The 26,427-nt window shown below is 41.2% G+C and overlaps 1 protein-coding gene across 1 annotated transcript; it reads right to left on the reverse strand.

Annotated features, from left to right (window-relative positions):
• Positions 1-24,768: 24,768 nt before the first annotated feature.
• LOC120836471 (piggyBac transposable element-derived protein 3-like) lies at positions 24,769-25,876 on the reverse strand. Its single transcript, XM_040205391.1, has 3 exons — positions 25,690-25,876; positions 25,432-25,579; positions 24,769-25,291 (listed from the first exon to the last, which is right to left on the reverse strand). The coding sequence occupies exons 1-3, from the start codon at positions 25,874-25,876 to the stop codon at positions 24,769-24,771; spliced, it is 858 nt and encodes a 285-aa protein (XP_040061325.1).
• Positions 25,877-26,427: the final 551 nt, after the last annotated feature.

Below are 26,427 nucleotides of genomic sequence, written 5' to 3' on the forward strand. Positions count from 1 at the left end.
AGTATAGGGTGCTTACATTCACATAATTATTTTTTTTTTTACATTTATGATTGAAGTTGGGGGAGGGTGTTGCGGAAATTGGGGGGTAGGTGCGATCTGCTTGCAATACATGCGCTCATTGTTTGTAAGTCGCATCGGATACGACCATCGTTTTACCGGGCCGGTTTCATTCGACGTTTCTTTAGACTCCATGTTCCGGGTACGTCAGCCGTGCCTTTAGACTTCTCGTTCCGGATACGTCCGACGTACCCTTAGACAGAGCGAAAAAATGAAGCCAGTGGAGCATGTGAGCAGTGTGTCAAAAGCACGCGAGTTTACACCATTAAGATATAACTTATATCATAATAATATATTGTTGCATACGTGCATCCCCAGTGATATTTATCTATTTATTTATTCTAATTTTGAACTTTGGGCTGATTATGTTTTGCAAGCGATTTCAACCTCGAATGTAATCGGGTCAAAAGTGCATGATTAAATATAGTCTAGTCAATCAGTCAGTCACACAGCAAATGAAATATTGTGACTTATTCCTTTGTCCTGATTTGTTTTAGACGTCTTCAGGCAAGCAAACATGCTTCGCACGTGTCTCTAGGAGCAGTCCCATGAAACATTACATGCACAACCATGACAGTGACTGTACAAATGACTCTGTATATATATATTATTGTAAAGAGCTGCAAGATATATAAACAATTTGCTGCAACATTTCATATTTCTAAAGTGTTGGACTGAACTATTCTCGTTTTTATTGAAGTGATAAGACTATTTCCCTTCTGCTTTTTAAGGTGTCTTTAAACCACAATTCGCCCTTTTTGCACACCTCCAGTGGTGAAGATGTGTAAGGTTCAGCCTTCAACTTCAATAGTGACTCTACAAATGACTTTGTGAGTGTCCCCTTGGAATTAACTGAATTACATTCACAGATAAATTGTAAGAACACTTACTATTTCCAAAGTTTCAAGTTGAATTGTTGTGATTGTTTGAAACGATATGACTTTACCCTCTTGCTTTGCACAAAGTGTCTTGGAACCAGGAAGAGACCTTGCTGCGCACTTTTAGTGGTGAAGGTGTAGAAGGTCCAGCATTCTACTTCAACAGTGACTCTACAAATGACACTGTAAGTGTGCTCTTGAAAATTACTGCATGATGTACAAATCAGTCGGAATGAAACGCAATTTCATTTTATTCTACGCTGCGCCTCCTGTCAGTTTGAGGGGAAGCTTTTAATGCACGTGCAGCTGAGTTGAAGGGTGCAATGGTTCACCCTTCATTTGAACCTCTCGGCACTGACAGGCGGCGATCGGTTAAAATGAAACGCGATCGAACAACATTGAGTTTTTTCCCAATTTTCAGATTAAACTACGTAACTGCTTTAAGTGACATGATTTTATGCATCCTGCTTTATTTAACGTGTCTTGAGACCGCGAAGCAACATTATTGCACTGCTCTGGTTGAGAAGATGTACTAAGTTCCGGCTTCAACTGTGATTGTTACTCTACAGATGATTTCGTAAGTATAAATAAATAAATACAAATGTGTCGTTATTCATTGAAAGAACTGTGATTTTCTGCCAGTTGTCAATATCAGTGTTTTTTATTCTTTCTGGATGAATAGCTTACCCAAAGCGATCTGGTACGTGTACTTAATTTTCAATTTCATTCCGAATTCCTTCCAAGGCCTGTTTACAGCCAAGGTGCTCGCACACCCAAATGCTCTAAAAAAAACAAAAAAAAAACAGACGGTTATTTATTACGTCCGTCTGTCGTCAAGTGGTTCATATATTTGGGTGATTGAGACTTTAAAAAAAATTCCAATATCGTGAAGCACCAAACAGTCTAGTAAATGTTCTAATCGAGATTTTTATGGCGCCTCCGGGCTTGGCTCGTTGAGGAGCTTCCGAATGCCTAACACGCCTCGTAACTACAACTTCCCTGGCAGACAATTAAACTTTAAAGACACCCGCGGGCCTTAAAACACGTCACTGTAAAATAAATGAAATTGAAAGTTGTAACAGTGTACGATATCAGTACCTTACAGTTTCGGAGTGCGGTTAGAAAATTGTGCTGATTTTTTCGTTTCTCTCTTTCTCTCTAACTTTGCGTGATATGTTGACGTTTCTGTGAGAGTGACGCTGTTTCCTAGTTGCAATCTTGACTATTAGCCCCGAAAGCGAACGCAAGCGTCGCTGCGGTCGCCGTGCGCAATTGGGCGCTTGTGCGTGCCCATCCGGTTTCCTGGTTTGGTCGTTGTGTGCCGGGGGCACTTCGAGGAGCGGGGTCTCGTTTACCCGGTGTACAAGACGCTGGGTTAGGGCCGATACCCGACATGTTTCCGTACCTTTTATAAGCGTGCTCTTCGCTTTTACCTTTATAATTGGGTTACAAATCCTGAAAGCTATCGACGGAGGCAATTCCGCCGATGAAACTTTTTGACGATCCACACGTCACAAGGCAATCGTGCGGGTGTCGGTGAATCGGCGGCGTAAGTGCTTTAGACGCTGCAATTCTTTCCCCTACATGTTCATGATTTAAGAAAATATTACATCCCGCTTTGCAGACATCTCAAATGGCATTTATATCAAAGGCCTTTGGGCATTCGGCAAATTAGCTTGCGACGCCGACCGTTTGAATACAATACGGCTTGCTATTCTTCCCAACAAATCGGTATAGAGAAAAATAAACGTTTATTGTTACGGACACAAGGATGGTTTTACATTTTAGATCGCATATGTCTCCATGCAAATTTTTCGCATTATTTCGTGAAAGAATTCACAAGATAAGTACATCAGTTGTATGTCCGGCAGGGGTCGTCCCAAATGTTGTACTTTGGTGTAGTACCATAGACAAGATCGAAGATCAAATCATAGCATATAACATCCTTATCCACTTGGCTCTCGGAAACAAGTAGACCGCATTCGTTCTCTGTCGTGGCGAAACGTAAAGTTGGAGAGCGATAATATAATTTTACGAAAAAGGACATTCTATGTCTAAGCATGTCAGCTCTTTTGTTTGTAAAAGTTTCTCTTTCTTTCGACGAGCCAAACATTTTAACGCGGAAATTATGACTATCTTAAACTGTCAAAATCACTAAACATTAAATCCATGGAATTGATCCCTGCACAAAAGGCATTCGCTCACGGAAACAGCCATAATCTTGATTTTGTCTGCCCTCACCCGAGCTTAGATTGAATTGGTCAACCGCTTTGTGATTGCGGCATATGAAAATCATCAACGCTTTTGAAGATTTTGATTACACCATAAAACGTATGACCTTGCAGTGGTTTGAATTCTATCATGGTGCTAATAAAGTGACAGGAAAAAACCCCGTCCAAATGGTACGATAACGCCGCTCATTTCGGGCTACTATAAATTTCTTCAAATTAAGGCATATAGCTTGCAAGATATAGAAGCGACTGGACACAATTATTTACCATTCTCGTATGTTTTCCTGGGAATGACACAGTTTTTGCAGTCAGCGTAAGCAACGTAAATATCAACGGAGGTGTTTCCATGAAGAGCACCGAAGTTAGTTCAATCTAAACATAAATTAATGACAATAACCTTTTAAGTCGTAAAAACAAGTCAGCGAAAGTAGTGTTTTTTTTAATAAACAGGAATAAAAATAGTTTACCGTGAAAAACAATCTGTTTTATAATTGTAGCCCCTGTATAAAAAAAACACTAATTATCTAACAGTTGCAGAATGGAAAACTTGTCTATAAACGGTGAAATGTATTAACATAAACTTTAGAAGGGTGATTTCAGAGAAGATAGACCAAAGGGTGGCTGGTCGACATTTCTAAATTAACTGATGTTTTCATATGTCATTGTCTAGTGTCTGGTGTAAACGAATCCACACTTAGTTTTGACCAGAAAAAAAATGTAGGGAGTGGAAAAATTCGTAAGTGGTGAAGAGGTGGACAGTTGCATTAACGCGCACTGATGGAGGGGCCATGTTTGAAAGAGAATAACTGAAATGATAAATTTAGGAAAATTTTCATACTTTTTACAAACAAACTATGTGTACTGTTTGCTTGTAATATATAGTAATATTATTTATTTATTTATTTTTCCAAATATTACCAAACATGCCTGCTCGAACGACAACACCCAACTTTGGAGGCCTGTATCTCAATAAATACTTTAATCACCATGGTTAACTTTTAAGATAGTATTTTACTTATATATGGCTAGTATTTGAAAAATATATTAGGTATCTGAGTAATACGATAGCAATGATATATTTAGGCAGACATAGTGAAAAAAGCGAACAACAAAGAATTCAGATGAGAATAAAAAACACCACCTTAGATTTTTTAAAAGTTTTATTTTGGTACCCTGTTATACTCTATATCGGCATTAAGTTCTATTAAAACATGTTGCAATAGTTTATTGAGAGAGAAGACATAACTCCACAAAGTAGGGTCCTTTTTCAAAGCCTACACTTAGCAGTGCTCTATACGAAAAATGACTCTGAGTTCCAGCTTCAGGAAACTAACTCACACCCTTTATATATTTTTATTCAGATGAAGTCACTGACAGCTAGAGCAATCGGTCACAGCATGTTACATACCGCGTACAAAAAGGTATCAAATTAGAAAGTTGTGATTCGAGAAAAGATGATGCAGCGTGAAGTTGTACTTTCCAGTATATTTTGTATTTAGAGCAACAGAGATAACTTTACTTCCACACGCAAAAATAAAAATAGAATACTAAAACTGTTTAGGATAGCTATGTATTTCCTGGGACAAACCATTTCAGGCGAGATTGCCACCGTGCCGGAGTCTAAGAGCTTTCATTGTCTCGGTGTACGAATGGATCGTGGCAAGCCGAGGTCTTCTATCCTGCGCGAGGATAACGTTTCGTGATATTCAAATGGATATTCAAATAAAGATTGCTAGCTATCACCAAGTAAACTACTAGGTTAAATACCCCGCGAAGAAAACTGATAAATAAGACGTCCCTGCATTAAAAAAAGAGCAGTCCTTGGAGAATCAAATTCGGCACTTTACACTTATGGTTTCTTAAATGGGTACATCGAGGCGTGCCTCGATGTACCCATTTAACAAAGTTTCTTCTAACCAGATCCGACTGTCCATGCTACATATATGTCGCAGGTTCCTTCTGTTGATGACCTGCACATCCGCCACGTGTGCTAGGACTGAATGTCAGGAAAGGCGCGCACCGTCAGCCACTTTTCATGTTTTTTGTTGACGATACCGAGCAACCTCATTTTCTTCCAGATAGACAAGATGCACCCAGCTCCTCGGATAGAACGCTCATCATTCTCCTGGCCGTCTAAATTGCGTTCATTTAACGTTCTCTCAGGTTGTTCAGCGTGGCCTGGTGCTTCACGACTCCGCCAACTCCGTCGCATGCATTTTCCCCGGTCCAGATTCAGAAAAAAACCACTGGGCTTGTGGGCAATCATTTTGTGCAAAATAGTGAAGCTGGAAGCGATTCTTAAGATGACTGGCGGCCCCGTCACTTACGCACGTCACGTAAGAGTATACCGTAAAGTTGCCTTCAACCCACTCTTTCACTTTTCCTAGAGCCAAGCACGTGTGAGCGGCGGCGTCACACAGGTCCTCACTGATAAAGCTGTTTTTAAATTTTCTTCTCGTCACTACACATGTAAATATCGTAACTATTATTTTTTCCAGTGGTATGATTGAACTTTGTCAGGAAGCGCGATGGTCCAGATTTCATAAAAGTCAAAATGAAAGACAGTGCTCTCGCGTTGCATGCACTGCTTTTCATCGTAGATAGCCTTATCTTGAGTTTGTAGGATATGGTTGTGAAATATCCAACTTTCAACCGTTACTTGAACGACTTTTAGGAAGGTCTCAGGATCCAATGTTTTTTTCACAAGGTCGCCGGACTCTCATGTTGTAATCACAATCTCTTCATTTTCTGGGATATGAAGTTCCTCGAGTGTAAGAGACTGGCCTTTTTGACAGTGATTACAGTCTCCCTAAAGACACATACTTGTTAGGGGGTCGCACAGAAATGCTGAGTTCATTTCACCAGTATTGAATCCTGACGAAGGTAATCCCTGGAGAAGGGGAACAAGAGGGACAAAGGACAAACATAAATCTCCAAACTTTCGGTCGCTCACCAGTCACCTAGCTGTGTTTGGAGATTTATGTTTGTCCTTTGTCCCTCTTGTTCCCCTTCTCCAGGGATTACCTTCGTCATTCTTGTCCAGCTCGCTTGCACCTTTGCATTTAATTGTATTGAATCCTGAGCCTGTAACGCTCAATACAGCAACAATACAAAGGTAATATTTGGCGCAGCGCCTACAAATGCACACTTACTGGTGTGGAATACATTGGACCAATCTAGGGCGCAAGGAATAAAATATTGTGATCCCAACGCCGGAATCAGGATGCTTGTCTTTGTATACACAAAAAGCCTCTCAGATTGAGCGTGCCAGGAAGCGCTTTGGCTCGAACGTTTTCTCCCTGTCGCGCATGACAGAGACCACGTTCTTCCGGTTGGGGGATTGGCACGAACATCGTAGCTTGTCTTCCGTGAAGTACTCTAGGGCAGGCACGTTCTCAGGGCTCACCTTGCACCTCGTGTAAGGATCCGGCTAATACCACACTCAATGCTTTTCTTTACCTAGAGTGTGAACATTGTCGCCATGTTAACCTCTCCTAGGTTAAAATGGCAACAGTGTTTACGCTCTATTGTATTTAGGCGGGATTCGAGTATTTTGAGGCTCTGTTGTCTGCCGGTGTGTCTCTTTGTGCCTGATATTATCGCCCATGACGGCAGCGAGTGGATGGCGACAAACACGACTGCTCAGTAAACAGGCATTGGCGGCCATATTTTGCTGGTTGAAGCGAACCCATTCATCTTTGACAGCGAGCAAAGAAATGCGAAAAAAAGATTGTATCGGCCGTTTCGCCAGAACTAGCGACGAGTGTCGTCTGCCACTTGCGTGAACTATTGCCCCATAATCATGATCGTCGCTAGGAAATAATTGTTGCTAGCCGCAGAACACTATCACGCCGAAAGGGAATCCTTGAATATGTTTTACTCTAGATATAGGTCAGGAATTTATATAAGAGAGAGAGAGATGGACATAGAAGAGGAAAGAGAGGAGCATATAGTGTCATAGGAAAATAAAGTAAACAAAGTTCCCAGTGGCCGATGGCTGCAGGATCTTTTCTTGGATCACTAGTCCGTAATATGATAGCTCTTTGTACCACAGTAGTCTCTCCTCACTTTTACTGTGCGAACGATTGCTATAGTTATCAATGGATTCATCGAAATAAAAATATATGAAAATGTGTGTTAGTTTCATGAAACTGGATCTCAGAGTCACTTCTTGTATAGGGCACTGCTAAGTGTAGGCTTTGAAAAAGGACCCTAATTTGGGGAGTTGCGTTTTCTTATTCAAACAAAAAATGCAACATGTTGTTAATAGAAATTAATGCTGAAATACAGTATGACAGGTTACCAAAATTTAAAACAAATTGGAGGTGGTGTTTTTTTTATTTGCATTGGACTTTTTCGTTGCTTGATTTTTTCCCATGTTTTTTAATATACCCCAACTATCGTATCACTCAGATACCTGATAGATATATATAGAATAATAGCCATATATAAGTAGAATACTATCAGAAACGTATATAATAATAACTAAATTATTTCACGAGATACAGGCTTCTAAATTGTGTCATTTCTCATTCGAGCAGGCATGTTTGGCAATTTGTAGAAAACGACGTAAAATATAATAAATATTATTACTATATATTGCAAGCACGCGGTACCCATAGGTTGTTTCTAAAAAGTATTAGAATTCTTCTAAGTTTATGATTTTAGTTATTCACTATCACACGTGCCCCCTCCTCCTGTGCGCGTTAATGCAACTGTCCTACATTCCATGCCTTACGAGTTTTCCTGTCCGTAATATCTTTTTCTGGTCAAAACTAAGTTTGGAATCGTTTACACCAGGCACTAGACAATAGCATATGAAAATATCGGTTGATTTAAAGATGTCGACCAGCCAACACTTTGGTCGATCTTACCTGACTGAAATCACCCAGAAATTCGTGTATATGTAGGTAGTTTTCGAGTTCCTTAAAAAAAAATCGTGGCAAAGATGTCAAATTAAGGTGTTTTTCTTCAGGTCACTTACCCTCTTCAGGTCGAAGTTTCAAAACTTTATGGATAGTGTATCTTTTAGAAGAAAAAAAAGTCACTGTGCCACAACAAAAAAAAAATAATATTAACGTCTTTAAACACATATTCAAGTTTGACCCGATGTTTGAAACCCGAGACTGTGTTGAGGACAAAAATATGAAATTCTGAAGCCGAAGAAAAGGACACAGGAGACGTCTTTATCTGTGCCTTTTTCATGGAGTTCACATTGGCGTATTTTTTCCCTCACCACAGTCGCATGTTCTAAACATCATGACTAACAATCACCAGCCTCACCAGCCCGCCTGCACACTGACTGTCTTTACATGTTGAAGCATTATTTTAAATATTCACTGACAATTTAATTTTAGCCATATTATTCCCAAAATTGTAACATGCAACACTGCGGCAATTGGGCGGAAGGATTTAGACCCTGAAGGTAAAAACATATAAAGAATTACGCGATATTAAGCACGTATTGCGATACGTGAGCAGCAACCCTAATTAAAAATCCTATATGTCTAAAACATATCTTCGTCCAATAAACGCATATGATTATGTAAGATCCTATATCAGCATACAAGAACCTTACAAGGACGTATAAGAACGATAAAATATTATATAAGCAGTTATAAGAAACTGATAAGAAGTTGTTTTATCATTTTATATAACATTATATTGTGCTTATAAGGTTCTTGTATGCTCTTATATGATCTCTACTAATCATATCCGTTTATTGGACCAAAAAATTTCGTATAGATATAAAAATTTCTACTAGCGAATACGTGCTGGCAACAGAAATAATAAAAAAAGACTCTGAACAAGGGACGACGAACACTTCTTCTACCAGTCAATGTTAGCAACACGCTCTTCGCTTAATGCGAATACGTGCTGTTCGCGTGAAATTCGTGCTGTTCAGTCTGAAACAATATGCGCATCGTTTTGTATCGATTATTTTTATATACAGTAGTGAATAAAAAGATATGATATTTCGGTTTTACGTGGGTAACTTTTCTTCGAACTGTGGTACAGTTATAAAAATTGTAATGGAACACTACATTAACGTATTTATATAGTAGAAATTGATGCTTACTTAAACATGAAAAAATCAAATAGACGTCGAGCAATGCTACTGTAAAGGGAACGAAATATCATATATTTTTTAGACGGAGGATTTGAAAGCGCAAAAGACTGAGAAGAGAAGGAGGGGACAGGACAGAGCGCTTACTTACAACTGTCAAATTTAATAGAGCATCTCAAGAACGACAAGGTGAAAGTGATAAAAAAAAAGGAAGAAAAGAAAGATGAAATTAAAGTCACTGCTGCTAAAAAGAACATATTTAGTATTATAAATTGAAATAAATATTTTAACTTCAGCCAAAGGCAAAGTACTTGTCACGTAAAAAAACCCAAAAAACTCTATACGACAAAAAGCGAAAGAAAAAGAAAAACTTGAAATAGAAGAGAAAAAAATTACGCTGAGCAAACAGCTAAAACGTCTTCAGATAAAACACCGCTAGAACTGAAGTTCTCTCCGTGTTTCAGGTCTTCAGGGGAAACACCGTAGGAACTGAAGTTCTTTTTGTGTTAGGGTCACTGATGGCGCGCTTATGCACTTACCGCCACTGGTGAGGATGACTTGAGCCTCGTACAGTTCTCTGGTGTTTTTGTCACGGAACCGCTTTAGAACTTTGGTGTGGTTGAATGTTGGTGAGCATTTGCAGTCTCTGACATGCACCGCAAGATGTCCCGATGGTGCTGATTTTAACGTTTGGGCATGTTCTCTTAATCTGGTATTAATGCATCGCCCCGACTGACCTACATACACTTTGCCGCATGTAAACGGTATTTGATATACTACTCCACTTTGACATTCCACATACTTGAGTCGATGTTTTATACTGCACTCTGCCTGTTGATGCTGTTGGCAACTGATCTTAGGGCAGAGCCTTTTTAGTTTGTCCGGAGCTGAAAGCACAGCTTCGACTTGAAACTTCGCAGCTGTTCTCTTCAAGTTGTGGGACAAGCGATGTATATATGGCAGAACAGTCGGTCGGTGTTTCTTTCGTTTTTCAGTGTCACGTTTTTTATTTGAGGTCATCAAGGATTCGGCGACGTCATATATTATGGAATTCGGATATCCCGACGCTTTCAGTCTTTGCACTTGAGCATCGAAGCTTTCCCCCGCTGAGTGCATGCAAGATTTTTTAAGAGCTGTATTCAGACAATTTTTTGCGATTCCTCTTTTTATAAATTTGGAGTGAGCCGAATCATACTGTAAAAGACCTTTCTTCGATCGAGGGGAATACATCCAGCAAGCGTGGTTGTCGGAGAACACCAGTCTTAGATCTAAAAAGTGGAGTACGGAGTTCACTGGTGACTCTTGGGTGAACTTGAGACCTTGGCCATTTTCTAAAAAGTTAGATTGGATGATGTTGAATATTTGCGTCTCATTCTCACTTGGGCGATGTTGAAGGAGAACGAGGTAATCATCAACATATCGAAAAATATGAGACACATGGCTGTTAGAAAGTGTACTGTCTATTGCCCGATCACATTGGGACAAGTAAATATCACATAGTATAGGTGCCACACAGGAACCTATACATATACCTTTCTTTTGTAGGAAAGAATTACCTTCAAATGTGACAACTGTAGCAAAAAGGTAGAACTTTAAAAGTTCTAAGAAGGACTCTACCGGAATGCCGCACTTGTTTTGAAATGAAATAGTTCCATTGGCTTCAATACATTCACTTACTGCTGCAAATAACTTGATGGGAGGTACTGAGTAAAACAGATCCTCCACATCAAGTGAGAAGCCGAAGCGCACTGTCATTGCATTTAGTTGCAGATACTTAATAAGTTCCTCTGAATTTGTTATTAGGAATGGCTCATTCAGCTGGAGATTCGACAAATGGCTTAAGAGGAACCGTGACATTAAACCCTGCCAAGACCCTTTCTCAGTGACCACAACTCGGAAAGGACATTCGTCCTTGTGTGTTTTTGCCGTGAAAAACATATCCAAATGGTTCTTTTTCGTAGCAGTAATTGTCTTCCTCAATTGCTCCAGCTCAAGCCTGTGGCACAGTTGGAGCGCCTTTGCCTTCACTCTCTTGGTTTTGAAATCATGCAACTGGTTAAAGTTTTTCTCTATGGCCTTCCCTGCTTTTTCGAGGTAGAGTGACCTAGGAGTGACAACGAAACCTCCTTCTTTATCAGAAACTAGAAGGCTTAAGTTATTCGTTTTGAAATAATTGACAATAGAAGGAATTCTCATATTCTTGTAATTAACTTGACCAGTATGTGGCAGCACATCAACACAATCGTCCACACATCGAAAAGTTGTAAGTAAGCGCTCTGTCCTGTCCCCTCCTTCTCTTCTCAGTCTTTTGCGCTTTCAAATCCTCCGTCTAGATGTTCAACCAACTAGCCCCCCAATTAATTCTGATGCATATATTTTTGTTCATTACTGCATATATATAAAAAAACGAATATTCTTGCAAGAAAAAATTAAGTTTGACTATTTGGTTCATGACTGGATAGAAGCGCCGAAAGATAGGGGCAGAGTGAAGAAGTTACCGACAACACACACACTCGAAACTGAAGACGTAGTAGAAACACAAGCGCACTCGCAACTGAAAATTTGTTCAAAACATCCTGAATTAAATATTTTAATTCAGGATGTCGTTCTAAAAATAACATTTCCTTATATTACCGTGCAACAGAAAGCTCACTGATACACTTGGACGTTACATATTGTGTACATGGGAATATGCCAGTTGGATGAGCTTGAACTACAATAAGTTATAGGTAAGAGGTCACATCTTAAAATTCCTACTGCGTAGACAAGGCAAGACAATCTTCTGAACTCCATGGGGTCTTGTTTCCCTGAAGTTATATCTTTAATTTTTATTATAGTTACCTTTCATTTAAAGCCCGCATGGCTTTCTCAACGCAATGCTCGGACATTACGATCGTGCAACAAAAAGTTCGTGCATTATTAAAGGGGCCCTGAGGAGGTTTCTGGGATCACCTAAATATACTGATGAATAACTCTGTGGGCTTTAAGCATCCTAGAAATTCCTAAATGACGTCCATGTGTGGCCCATTTGCCTATTAAAAAGAAACCAAAGATCGGAACACGCCGAAGTCATCTCAGACGATGGGAGGAGCATGTTCCGGTAGCCAGGACGACATGTAACCAATGAAAACGCGACATTTCGTGGAGATTGCAAACGATACTATTACAAAATCTGTAGGTTTTCGTAGATGATAAAAGTAAAAAAGAGAATAAGAAAAAAATTAAATTTCCGCAGAGAGGGAACATAGTGCTGAAATCTTCCTTTCAAAAACCGCGCACTATGTTGTTTTTTTTTCGTCTTCAGCGGGAGTGATGTGCCCGGTCATAAGATGGTCTGATCCCGTGCGCGCGCACGCTGGGTTGAATCATAGCTTCCTATGTACTGACAAGGCCTGCAGATCGCCACGAGAAGCGGCCACCGAAATGCAAAAGGTGGCGCGGCAGACAATGAATGATAGGAGAGCCACGTGACGGGCGCCCCGCTGCGGCGAGACGCCGAAACGCAGAGTGTCGTCGCATAGAGTTATTATAATGTACGCTAGAGGTTGTGGGAGCTCACCACAACGTTCAAGTGGCGCCAGTGTGCTGCTACAAATTGAAGCAGACAACATCCACTCGAAAACTGACTTCCGGTAATCCATTTATATGGAAAAAAGTGAGTGCATTTTCTTCTTGCGCTCGATTATAAGAGCAGATATTCCGAATAATTCGTATCTACTAGATAGCATCGAACATTTCTCAGTCAGACAGGCGAAATAATTGGTCATTTACGACGTTTTTTTGTCAAATTCACAGCATTATAAACGGTGCTTAAATTGCTTCGTAAATGTAATTATGTGCACTGTCGGACACTATTAGCGCGAACACGACGTCGTGGCTTTTCAGCATGGGGGATATACATGCCAAACAAAAGAAGGACATCTGGAAAACCACGACAGCAAGTACTACTCAGTACCACTGGATCAGTCACTCCCTCCGCATGTACGAACAAAATAAATTGAAGGCCAGGTAATAAAGTCAGACTTTCAATAAGTACTGCTTTATTCTTTCTGCTCTGTATGAATATCCTTGTTCTACGTTAAAAACATCACCCGAGGGCTCAAAATCTTTGATAACAAGTGCCCGATAAAGACTGCCCCAACAGATAAAATATTAGTAACAGACGCTTTTGTTACCCCACGTACTTTGTTCTTTACGTTTCGAATGTTTCTAACCGCTCGTAAAGATGCAAGAAAAGGTCATTCTTATATATTGACAAGGCTAACATATTAGCATTATATAAGCGTAACCGGAATGCTGGCGAGCCCTTAACACGCTCCATATTCCTTTAGATTTTTTTTTTTTTTTGCTTAATATCGTAGTTTCTTTTTACACACCTGCTGTGCAACATAGATTTGGGCTTGAAATATAGCCAATATAAACATTGTTCATTGATGAAGAAAAAGTGCGCTAATTAAAGCAAGTACGCTTTTACAATGTTCAGAAATGTACGTACTATTCGGTACGACCCGAATAACAAAAGTGTTCCAAATGTTGTGTTCCGGTGGAGAGATAAAATGCACGCGTGTTTTCCTAAAGGAACACACAGAAGCACCGTAAAAGTAGACTGGTTGCTGTTTGTTTCAATATGCCTCCCGGAAGTCGCATAGACACAACCGCAAGTTGAACCTCTAGCGTACATTAAAAGAACTCTATGTCTCGCCGCTGCCGCGAGACGCAGCGGCGAGACGTGAGGACCCGAAAGTTTGTTTCGGGTCCTCGCCGGTGCGAAAGCTGTGCGCTAACGTCCAGGTTACCCAAGAAATGGCTCTTTGATGCTCTGGGCTACCAGATCATCGCACTCCAAATTTTCGACCGGCCACTTTATGGCTACATCGTCGAACCGCCAGGCTTTGTTAGTATAGAGGAGGCTATGGTTGAATCATCAATCTTCCTCGCGCAGATTTTGTCTGCGACACAGGTGACTTTCAAGCGTGCTTTCCGGTGAAGCGATGGCTGAAATGGTTCACGATTGACTGTCTGCTAAGTCAGTACGACCGACTAAAAAACCCGCCGAAGTCCGGGTGTTCGGGCTGTCTGCATGACTAGTCACGCGCATTTGAGATATAACTTCGCGGTTGTTGCGATTGTTGACGATGTAGTTTGAAAAAGGAAATAGAGGCAATTGTGGTGTAGGCTCTCACTGCGCGGCTCCACTAGTCAAAGGCGCGAGTACCCTTAGCTTGCTGTTGGCTGACATTCGTCCTGGTTTTGGAACATGCTCCTCTCATCACCCGAGATGACCTCAGTACGTAGCGACCTTTGCGTTTTTATTATAGAAATAGACCACATATTGTCATGATATAAATATTTATAAAATTTACGGTCAGCAGAGTGAATTATCGTCATATTTAGGTTGTCTCAGAAAAGTCTTCAGGGCTGCTTTAAGGACAGGAAGAAAATCAAACCGTAATGTATCTATTTTGCTGGACGTTACAAACCCGGCCTGTCTTACGAACGTTTTCTCCCGTCGGGTGCATGTTTTTTGGTAAATATTGAGTGAGTGCAGGCGCCGAATTCGGTAGCGACCAGGTGGCTACCAGACGCGAAGGCCAGAATTTCTGCGCAGACATGGCGATTTATCATTTGTTGTACATTTTAGAACGGTGATGTGCTTCTATTTTGTTGGTTTCTTACCAGAAGGACCTCAAATAAGAGCAATCACTTTTAATCGCGTTTTATAGTAGTGATATTATTTTAGGTGTGATAAATTACGCGTCTAAAAAGACAAAAAAATAGATATAGATAATCTTACAGCGCTACGGATACCCCTTCGATATTGTCACGAATGACAAAAGATGAGGCGACGAATAACTGAAAGAAACTGAACGTTTAATGAGGCGAACTTGTGCCCAAAACAAATTAGAAGAAGGCTAGAGTCCCATGCGTCGATGGGGGCGAGAGCAGGGTCGAGCGCTGGGGCGAGACTGACCCCGGCTCGCTTCGCGGAGTCCCGAATGTACCAGCGTGGGTTTCTGAAACATTCGGCGCAAAACGTTTCGGCGCGTAGAACGTTCGTACCTCAGTCAGACGACAAGGTTCCCAAACTTACGAGAACGCTAAATCGAAAACATAAATAAAAGACGCGTCCGCTTTGAGGAATCGAACCTGGGACCTCCGCGCGAATGCCAAGCACAATAACCACACGGCCCTGCGCGCGCGCGCTCGGCGACGCGCGTGGCAATATACTGCAAACAAATTCTAACACCACGCACAAAAAAGTATTTTAATACATTTAAGGTTTTTCAGTAGTAATAGTATTTCTTGAAAACAATTCTAGCCTAGTTTGTAGGACAAAGTTTGTATTTTTTACATTCGTTATTGAGCAAACACCCTCGGAACCATGACATTAGTTCTTGAAATAAGCTTATTTGAAATAAGCGTACAGATACGTGTCCAACGCCGGCCTATAAGTTTTAGAAAATATACATCAATTTTTTTTAATAGTGAATTTAGATAAATAAAAGCATACCGGCCTGTTACGAGTCTTAGTATAGTTATAGTTGTGTAGAAGTGACTAATAGAAAATTTCCGTAGCACTCTGGATTGTTCAAGTTGCGAGCTACAAACATCGTGTTTTCTAAAATATTCCAGGTCCGGCAATTATATGTTTTAATCAAATCGCCTTTGGGGCCTAGGTCTTGTGATCGCACAAATCTTGTAATTGGCATTATTTATTTCATCTCCGAATAAACTGACCATTGATCGCTACTAACACTAACGCTGTCTGGTCTCCATATTACGAGAGGTGCGGATAGGCGCCGTTAACTGCTGGACCTGTTTGGGTCTCCTTGATGCACGTTGCATTGCCGCCGAAAAATGGATCCCATGGGTAGTTTCTGTATAGTGTGACCCAGGACTCATTGAGCGGGAAACACTAATTTTAGGAAGACAAAAAGATTCTTTTTTTTTTAATATAAACGTATTATTGATATACATTTTCATAGGCGTTTAGCTCTTGTAGTGTGGTTTTGTAGTCATCGAACTCACCATTCATTAGCAGTGAAATTAATAAATCCGTTAATATTACCACACAACATTTTGGCTTAAAATACTTTACACGTACTAATTATTGATGCTTCAATTCATCGTTACACTCCCCTGAGAATTATAATAAATCAACCTTATCAGAATTTTGATTGTAGGGCATATGCCGAATGAATACAGAAATACGTATACTGGTTTATCATGGAGTGTTACTGTGATTTACCACGACTGCATGCATAGGTAATCTGCTCATACTAATAAATATAAAAAAATAAGTCTTGTTCCACTTTGGTAAAGGAAAAATAACTTCTTTGTGACTTTTCCTACTCTCCCGCTGGGCTAGAAAAAATACTATGTTCGCGTTACGGCGTTGGACTTGGCAAAACAAATTTTTAGCTACAAAATACCTCATCTTTAATATCTGCTTTGATGTTTCATGTTTCATAAATTATCTCTATAAAATTGTAACAACTGTGGTGATGTGAGAGAAAGTGTCAGATCCTTAAAAAATGTACCTTTGTTCATGATATCAATCAGTTCTCCTTTGAATATAAAAGTGTATATATATATATATATATATATATATATATATATATATATATATATATATATATATATATATATATATATATATATATGTATATATATGTATGTATATATATATAACGGGCATGGGTGGCGGGAGGCCGAAGGCGTGGGTAAATAACTGAGAAGTAAAAACCCTTTGCTGTTTTCACTAAGGGTTTTTTATTCTCAGTTATATATATACGCTCCGTGCGAGAACTATAGGCGGCGCTTTGAAAAACGCGCGTGGCGCCGCTAGCGGAGGATCTGGCGTTCGACAGTGAGGCGCGTTCAGCAGCCTGCGGCGCCATTTCGCATGCGAAGCTGTGGCGGCGGAAGCGCGCACGGACGGAACTTTTGCTTTTGAGCCGATACGTTGAGGGTGACGTTGCATGAGAGCTGGGGCAGACCTAAGAAGGGAATCTAGTTTTTCTCCGATTCATATATTGAGTTTGAGTCGTTCATAGGGATCATTTCTCTAGTTGCGGTCGAAAAAGGGATCGGGCCAATTTTCCGAAAAGCAAGATGGCCACCACCATAACTGGTCTCAGTGGAAAATTTGTTTGGCTCGTCGCTGTAAACGTAGGACAACTGGGACGATGATATTTAGAGGCGAGTGCGATGTTCCCAAAGTTTGTGCACTAAGGTTGCCAAGTTTCATTAAGACAGCAGGTGTGAAAGTTGTTTCTAACGAATAAAGGAATAAAACTGTACGGCATATCCAATATTAGACCGAAAATGTTGTGTTATAACCGGGCTGTGCGAAGTGCAGATTTAGACACACAGGTTCTTGGACATGACCGTAACTTGACACAACACTTATTATACAAAAAAGAGGTAACACAAGGAAACCAGGTAGAAATTTAGTTTGAGTGCCGTAACTGAATGGGAACCGGTCTTGACCGTCAAATGCTGTCCAGGAACTACCACTCATCTTGAGAGGTGCACACTTTACAGGTATACGAAGGGACCAGTGGAACGGTACATTCAATTCAAACTTTACAACAGGTGGCTCCAAAGCTGAGAAAACAAATTGTCGTCTACAGGACTCGGGGTGTCGGCATTTCCATATCCAAAAGGTGGCTGATCAAAAAATTATAAAAATAAAGCACACCATTTAAACTTCCATAGGGAGGAACGTAGGAACGCCGCTGTTTCATTTTTCATTGCTGGAACTGGAACAGGAACTCGTTACATATTTACAGGAACTGGAACAGGACCGGCGTTCTTTTTTTTTTGTCCAGTGAGTTAATTTTTACAATATTTCTAAGAGGAAAATTCTAAAAGTATAAAATGCAAATCCTCTACAAAGAGTACGATCTCGTTCACGTTTTGGTTACTTATCTCGGGGTTCATTTGGTGTGGTCCTCGCTTGGTATTAGTCGGGTACAGGCGACCTAGTAGACTTTTTTATTGCGCGAGGCTACGGTACAAAAACCAAAATCTTTAATTAAATGAAATGACAAAGAAAAAGGAACGTTTCATACTCAGCTACTTTCCTTGCTTCCACGAATCCTCATACACCCAGAAATGTAAAGCCAACTACAGCCATCACTGAACTTCCACAGAGAGACCTACAGTTACAACGAAAGAACAGTTTACAGACGTTGAGCCCACCCTTTAACCCCGAAGTTTCGTCACTTAAAATAGACATAAAACTTAACTTTTGTTCTTTCTCCCCTCGTCCCCCACCTTCAAAATGAACAACGAATACCTGGAGCTGAGCTGGTTGGTATGAAATGCTTCTGCAGCATGTCAAACCAACAACGATACCACTTCCCGAACACTTGAAGTTTTCAAGACTGACCTTCCAAATGCCCTACACTGTTCTTCACTTCCTCGTTCTGCGAGAAGCAACATCGAGAAGCAACTGTTCTTAAGTTCGAACAAGGAACTTTGTTAGATTGAAACGTGTGAGGCTGCTGTAAAACGCTCGTTCAATGTGAAATAACAGTACATTTGGCTCGACAGAATTGCCCACCAGAAACATAGATATGGTTTAAAGCTGATATTTTTAAAGGTGAATACATCAAGAAGTGAAACTCTGCTTCCAATTGTTTTCTTCTCCTGGTGCCCCTCTGTCACGGCATTCAAATTCGCATGTTCACATTGCATGCAATATAAAAAAAAAACTTTCCTCGATCTAACTAATTATGGTAATCGACGAAATAGAAATGTAACTTGTATGTAACGATAGGTTCCATTTTCTGTAACTGTAACGGGAACGAGTTCCCTTTTCAGATGTAGAGCGGGGAACGGGAGCGCGTTCCATAAAATAGAAGAAACGAGGAACGATATTTCGTTCCTTTTCTTGAGGAACGTGTACAACTCTGCCCACAGGTGCCAGTGGCTACGGAATCGGTGCAGTTCTGACACAAGACAAACTCTCTCAAGAAGGAGCCACCGCTTATGATCGCTGTCTATTATCTACGGGTGAGCGTCATTAGACAATTCCGATGAAGAGTGTTTGGCTATTGTTTAGTCTATTGCCAATTTGAGATTATACCTGTTTTGCCTCCCCTTCATTGTCGTCACCGACAATCGCTCTCTCTGCTGGTTATAAACTTTAAAACAGCGTGCCAGTCGTCTATGGGCTCTTCGTATTTAAAAATACGACATTACAATTTTACATAAATCAAGTAGCCTTCACCAAGATGCAGATTGTTTATCCTGATTGATATGCACTCAATATTTAATACCCACAAGATCGACTTCGCCGTTCTTTACATTTCGGACCTCCTCAATATCGCTAGTGAACAGCGCCAGGATCCAGCTCTCGGAACAATCATCCGCACCTTATACACTGAGCCCAATAACCGCTTTCTGGGGCTCTACGAATTACATCGAGAGATTATCTATACGGACAGAATTTCCGCCATGATAAACGTCTTTGGGTCCTCGTCATTCCCCGTAGCCTGGACACGTGTATACTGACAGAAATTCACGACGCCCCTTCATCTGGACATATGAGGACTCTGCGCACAAACACACGATAGGAGCTGACAGTTTACTGGCCTGGCTTGTATCCGACGGTAAAAAAATACATCCAGTGATATGACATTTGTCAACCGAGAAACAAAAATCTCCATACTACCCGCCGGACTATTTCATTCTTTACGTCCTCCAAAAAACAAATTTGACCGTGTTGAACTAAATCTACCAGGCTCGTTTCTATACTTATCTTGAGGGAACTGCTGAATTCTCGTCGCCGTTGTCGGCGCAGCTTGCTACGCTGAAACAAACTCTTCTTTGACAGCCCACGAAGTCATCCAGTTACCCTTTCTAGCAAGTTATTCTAAGACATGGCGCACCCGTAAACCTTTCACTGACCGTGGACAACCGTTCATCCTGGGGGGATTTAAGAAATGTTTATATGACAGTTCATATGCTGACGCTCACTGACATGCTTTCATGTATGTCCCAACCAATAATCGAGAATGGGGCGCATCTCTGCCCACATTACGTTCGCCTAGGATTCGCATGGTCGTGACACCACCGGATACTCACACTTCTACCTTATTTTCCGCTGTGAGCCATCACTTACACTCTACTCATTCTTTCGTGGTGATCCAGCCGCTACGTTGACAGAGGCGTCTGCAGCCGTCCCTCGCGCTCAAGCTGCATGCTGACTAGACCGGTTCCGCAAGCATGGCATGAGCTGGTAATGAATATTCCTCTTATAAGCGCAAATTAGAAGAGCTAGCTAGTGCGAACGATATCACAACGTTATTCGACTAAATAAAAGCATGAAGAAAAACCATAAACACGCCAAACAGAGAAACACGATATTTATTCACATATATTTTTTGTATACAGTTATATGATAATAAATTCACTCAAGTTCCGGTACCAATTTTTTAGGGCGAGGACAGATACTTCACTGCATTCATAAAAAAAGGTTCAGTGGGAAACGTGAAATATGTACGCAAAGTGCACGAACAAACACTGAATGCACTCTAAGTCAGAGTGTTGATGAAATGTCGGCATTTATGAGCTCTATAGTTAACACGCGTGTTTCACAAAATCACCCAAACGAAGTTTTTGCGTATATAGTACATAGGTGCTAGTGTTGCACAAATTCTCAGTATTTCACCTGGCGGCAAGTGACAGGCTGTGAAAACACTTTTCTGACACTAGGATTCTAACCATCCGGAGCTTTCCAACTTGAATATAAAAAACGGCTCGGAACTAAGTGTGAAAAAGTTGTGCACGAAAACATCCAGCGAAGAAAACATGTACCTCTTTCCAGATGTGTTTAACGCTCATATCTTGATTACATTTTTTCAATGCTAATAGGCTTTCAATTTTATTGAGGAACACTTTGTTAACTTCATCCACAAGAGCTCGACCAAAAAAAGTAGCATACGGAAGCAAGAACAATTCCTCTTCGAAAACACAAATTAGGGGTGACACTCGAGGTATAAGTAACAGTTGTTTTTTATGAAGTATAGAAACCGATTAAACCTCAGAGCTTGTTACGATTTAAACTTTTTTTATTGTGCTGCTAAGCACGTTTTCAAACTTTGTCAAATAAGTTCTACAATAAGTTATCTTCCTTTTGTTTTCATTTTATAATATATCGGTTTCGCAGTCAGTGTCTCAGTCCGCAGTGTAATCTAATTGAACATCAACTTTGACTGGTAAACAATATAACGTTGATGGTACACAGTAATTGAACATCCGGTTTTAATTTAAAATGAAGAGGAAAAAAGGGTGGATTGATGTGAGTACCTAAAAATTTGAGCTTTAAAAAAAAGGGAAGCTTGACACCTTATGCTAATTCAATACAAGTTTTGGATAGAATTAGAGACAGGAATTTTGTCTTCAAATAGTGTCCGTCCCAGGATCGGTAAATACTTGTGCCGAGCGAATCGAGGTTCAGGTCTTTTATAGGCTGATAATTCATGTTCCGCGATATATTGCGAACATCTAAGATAAATGATAAGAATTGTGAACTTATTTTGGAACTATGACGTAAATACACATCACCTATAGGTACACTATTAAAGTATAAATATATATGTAAACTTTAAAGTTCTAAAAAAAAAGAACATATCCACTACTCATTTTAAAATGCTTAAGAGCTTTTTGAATTTTTATAATATGTTCAAAAAATAATTTTCATCTCTCATATTTTTGACATTTTCCTTTAGTTTCCTTTATGAACGCGATGACGATCTTTGTTCTTAAGGCGCATGAATCGTGTCAAATATTTTGAACGTTGTTGGGGAATAATCCTCACGTCATCCGAGGAATTTAGGCTTCTGGCACGCGATAGAATTACCTCACCAACAAACACTAGAAGTGAGAAGAACATACCAACGAACCAAGCAAGAACAAACGGTCTCATATCACCCAAGGTTAGAACCAGCTTTTGGCTATGATCGAGACTACTCTGGAGAAAGAATCTGCTCTTGTACTCGGCAAGGGCAGCATACCTTTCGTATAGGCCCGCCTCAATCGCCCGACTCAATGTTGCAGTCAAATCCTTTCGGTAGACCGATGATGGCCTCATTTCTGGTCCTGCGGGGTACGAGAACGCGATGCCTTCTGTCTCAGCGTACCCTCTTCCGAGAAGCTCTCGCCTCAAAGACTCGCTGGGACCTGTTCGCGAGTTGTAGGTAAAAAACGTATCCCTTCCGTCTGCGGAAATTTTAATCGAGCGAGGAATACGTAAATTCAAGCTCAAACTTTGGTAGCATTTAGGTCCGTGCTTTATTGGGCCATTCCTCTTGAAGATCAAAAGTGACCCATATGCACCTAGGATGCCCGGATCTTCAAGGAAGCAAAGACGTTGCCCTGTTCGGGCAAGTTGCTCAAATGACACGAACTGAGTAGGTTTTCCATCGAGCGGAAGGTCGTTCAGAAGTGAAGTGAGACGACCTTTGAATGCTGTCGACATCACGACAAACATTAATGCCATTGTGCCGTACAACATTCGGGAAGGAAACGTGTTCAACAGGCATCTGTGGAGCCGAGTGCTCTGCTGAAAGAAGGCCGCCACCATGGGGATTACGAAGACTAGAGTATCAACATTAGCCTTCAGCATAACCTTCGCGATAAGGCCATACGTCAAGACGAGTAACAAACAAGACGCGATAAGTCCCAACCATACCTCGTTTAAAAATGGCAAGATAAAGATTTTCTCCTTGGAAACCCGATCCCGCTTGCAAACATAAAATGAAAAACCGACCGATACGTGATGATGAAGTGCGTGAAATAGGTCGTCCGTGTCCCTGTCTGCCCGATTGTTTAAACTATTTATATATGAGCTGGACCACTGCTCATCAGTGTAATAGTCACGGTCAACTCTAACCGAAGCGTTACGGTGCGTCAACAGCTTTAATGTGACGTTGAAGCGTGGGTGCTGGCAGGCGTAAATGCTTGCACATACCAGGTGTATGAAGCTCCCAGTTAGCGTCCTTTGCCGTTCTAACAATAAACCACTCGTAAGCGCCTGGTGTTCGATTAGTTTTCTTTCAAACTCGCTAGTCAAAAAGAGACTGCCGTTCTCGAAGCTCATTACATATCTTCCACTTGCTCTAGGGGTACGGTGGTAGAAATGGTACTCTAAGGACATTCCGAAGAGCTTCCCAGGGATGTTTTACGGATTCATCGACGACGAAAGTAGACATGAAGTAATCTGTCGGGAAGTTATGAAGACTTCGACGAATATCATGTTTGCCGCACTTAAAGTAAACCATTTGAAAAAATGACATCCTTAATCTGTAGCAGATATTGTATCTGCATTGACTGATGTGCATCCTGGCGTCACTCCACAATGTGACCGGTTTCGCGCGGGAGTGAAGAAAAGCCTTGAACATCGCAGTATTTTCCTTGAGGCACTCTATAGGAACAAAGAGGTCCATGAAGCCGTTGCCCGACTCAAATGCGAGAAGGAAATCCTTGGGTATGTCTTTGATGGTCTTCATGACACTGTCTTCAGACTTCCAACTGCCCGAGAAGCCCGGTTCCTCCAAGAGAAGAAGCAGGAACATTGTTGCTTGTAATAATGACAACATTTCTGGCAGTCCGTGGGTCATATAAGTAAACCAGGGTCACTATTATAACTTTCGTAACTCTGCAGTAACGGAGTTTTGTTTATCACATTGACTTTCCGAGGATTGTTCTTGAGGTTAGTCTTTGCATCAAAGTAGCGCACTGGTAAATTGCACCAAAATCCTACGTGTATGTCTTCTCTATCAGAACAGCGGCGTTTATTCGCGCTGGGAGTAGTTTCGTTAAAAGCCTTCAGTTTACCGCTGTGTCAGTGTTTGCCGGCGTTCTCGCCGGGGGTTTTAATGTAATTGTAGCAATATACCGAAAGCGTGAAGCTATCCCACTAGTAAAATTACTCTCGCCATCTTTTTGTGGATAGATTCATTGGGGCGCACGACAATCGTGCCAGTTTGAATATTTTAAATTGGACTTAAACTTATGCGGGATGTTCTATGGCCTGCACAGAACAAGTTAACATTTTTTATAGCTTAAAGCTAGAAGGGAGATGATATCTAAATATTCTTTGTACACATATGATGTCTGAAACAATGTTAGAGGGAAGTAGCGCTCCCTTTTTTATTTGTGGTGGGGATAGTATCAGCTGATGGGGCAGAGTTAAACGCATGGTGCCTGACAGTGCCTTTGCTATATTGTTTATATTAAAATCGACTTTTTATTAATCGATACTTTTGTTATTCAGGCCGAACTCTTTTTTTCGTAAGCGTCGAGGTTGTTTTTTAAGCTGCTATGTAATGTTTTTTTTTTTTTTTTTTCACTGTGAAGTATGTTTCTGATAATATACAAAATACCATTTAACACGGTTGCTGCGCAAGTATCTTCAGCCTTACCCCCGAATTCGCAGATGTTATTTCATCTGAAGCCGAACTTCGACTTGCTCAAATCTGCCTCAACCCGAAGTTTCACTTGAAAACACCCAACCTGGCTTTTACGTTTGATAAACGCTCCCGTAAACTTCCTTCTTCAAGACTCCGTCAAAGCGGATGCCGTTTTGCGGCCTTGGCACTTTTGGTCGACGGCTTCGTTTTGATGGCTGGCCGTCTGATGATGGCCGACCCCTCTTCTTTTTATTTTCAGAGAGAAGCGCCTTCGCCACTATTGCCCTGAAGCCCTTCAGGGGCATTGTCTGCGACGCTCCATGCAACTGGGCATCCCGCCGGGAAAGCAACCATGCATTGTTGACGCAAATGTCAAGTAGCTGGCCTAACTGTTTTAGGTAATAGCGTCTCGACTTTAGAGGTGTTCGGTACAACTCCACCAGCATATCGGCAAGGTCTACGCCGTCCATGTGTGAGTTATACTCCAGAATCACTCGGGGCGCTGGAGCAGCCATCTTCGTTTCGTCCTTCACATACCTCTTCACATTTCCAAGAGGCTCTCGAGCTGTCGATGTGGACGCAATATGTTCAGGCTTCATATCCAACCATTTCACAGCAGTGATCCCACTGTCCCTGTCTGACCGAAAGTCATATGATCCTCACCCTTCATTTTTTATGGTCTTGTCGTCCTTTGGAGTGCAGTTCCGCAGCCTCTGAGGTCGAATGATCCCAAGGGCTCGTATCTCTTTTTTTTTTTTTTTTGCTTCATTTACCTCAGCAGCTCCAGGCTACAAAAGAAGTTGTCAAAGTAGACCACTCTTTGTTCTGGTTGCTCTGGGGTTTTACATAAAGCAATAACAACTTTTGCTCCTAGTCCGAGGTCCTCCTCTTCTTCCGTGAATGTGGTGGCAAAAATGTATCCTACCCAGCATATTGCAAAATGTCATTTACCATCCCTGAAACGCCAGCACGGACGAAAAGCTTAAAACCCTACTTGTGGGGTTTAATTCTCATGTATTGGCGCAGCTTACCAGCGCGGGTTCCTTTGTAGGGTTTCATCGTTTTATCGATTGACTGCTGATGCTCTTGCTGAATGCTGGAGCAGTTCTTTTGTATTCTGTTCAGCACTGGTCGGATTGTGGCGTATTTGTCGGATGCATCTTCTTCTGACACGAAATGAATCAAGCGCCTGAGTTTCTCGAATCTGTTGAGGGGCATGGTGTCCGCTATCATGGGATAGCGAAACTCCTCACTCCAATAGTCTGAAAATGCAGGCATGGTTACTACACCCGTGAGAAGTAGGACGCCGAGAAACTGCTCAAGCTCTTCATGAGTTGTACCAATAGGAGCTCCTAGTTGCCGTACAAAGTAGAGATTTGTTTCAGATGTGATTATTCTGATGAGGTCATGATCAAAAGTTTTTGAGGTATGTAAGGGGGAATGCCAACGCATCTGGTTCCTCGAAGTCGTCTGGAATCTTGGTCAAGTTGTCGAGGTGCTCTTCCTTTCATTGGAAAGAGTGATGGCTTTCCCTTCTTCGCCCTTGAGCAGGCCGTCAGTCGCGCGCTCACATCATCAGTTACCTCGCTACAGGAATCGCTGTTATCAGGAATTGAAGTAACGGTGTTGAGTACACTCGTCTTCCCAACAACTGGTGGGATGTAGTCTGGGTCATTATCAGAGTCGGAAAAGCTGTCGTCTGATGAACCCGATGTCGGACAAATTCCCACTTGCAGGAACCAAAGTAACATTTTCCTTCGGCCTTCTTC

Source organism: Ixodes scapularis, unplaced genomic scaffold (genome assembly GCF_016920785.2).
Source record: "Ixodes scapularis isolate PalLabHiFi unplaced genomic scaffold, ASM1692078v2 PGA_scaffold11__112_contigs__length_91849675, whole genome shotgun sequence".
In the NCBI taxonomy this organism is placed as follows: domain Eukaryota; kingdom Metazoa; phylum Arthropoda; class Arachnida; order Ixodida; family Ixodidae; genus Ixodes; species Ixodes scapularis.

Excerpts from the sequence above, each read along its gene's own strand:
- LOC120836471 (XM_040205391.1), bottom strand. The coding sequence starts at position 25,876 with ATGCCCCTCAACAGATTCGAGAAACTCAGGCGCTTGATTCATTTCGTG. Across the intron at positions 25,580-25,689 it reads CTACAAAGGAACCCGCGCTG|GATACATTTTTGCCACCACA; the intron begins GTAAGCTGCGCC and ends TATGCTGGGTAG. Across the intron at positions 25,292-25,431 it reads TGTAGCCTGGAGCTGCTGAG|GGACAGTGGGATCACTGCTG; the intron begins GTAAATGAAGCA and ends TCGGTCAGACAG.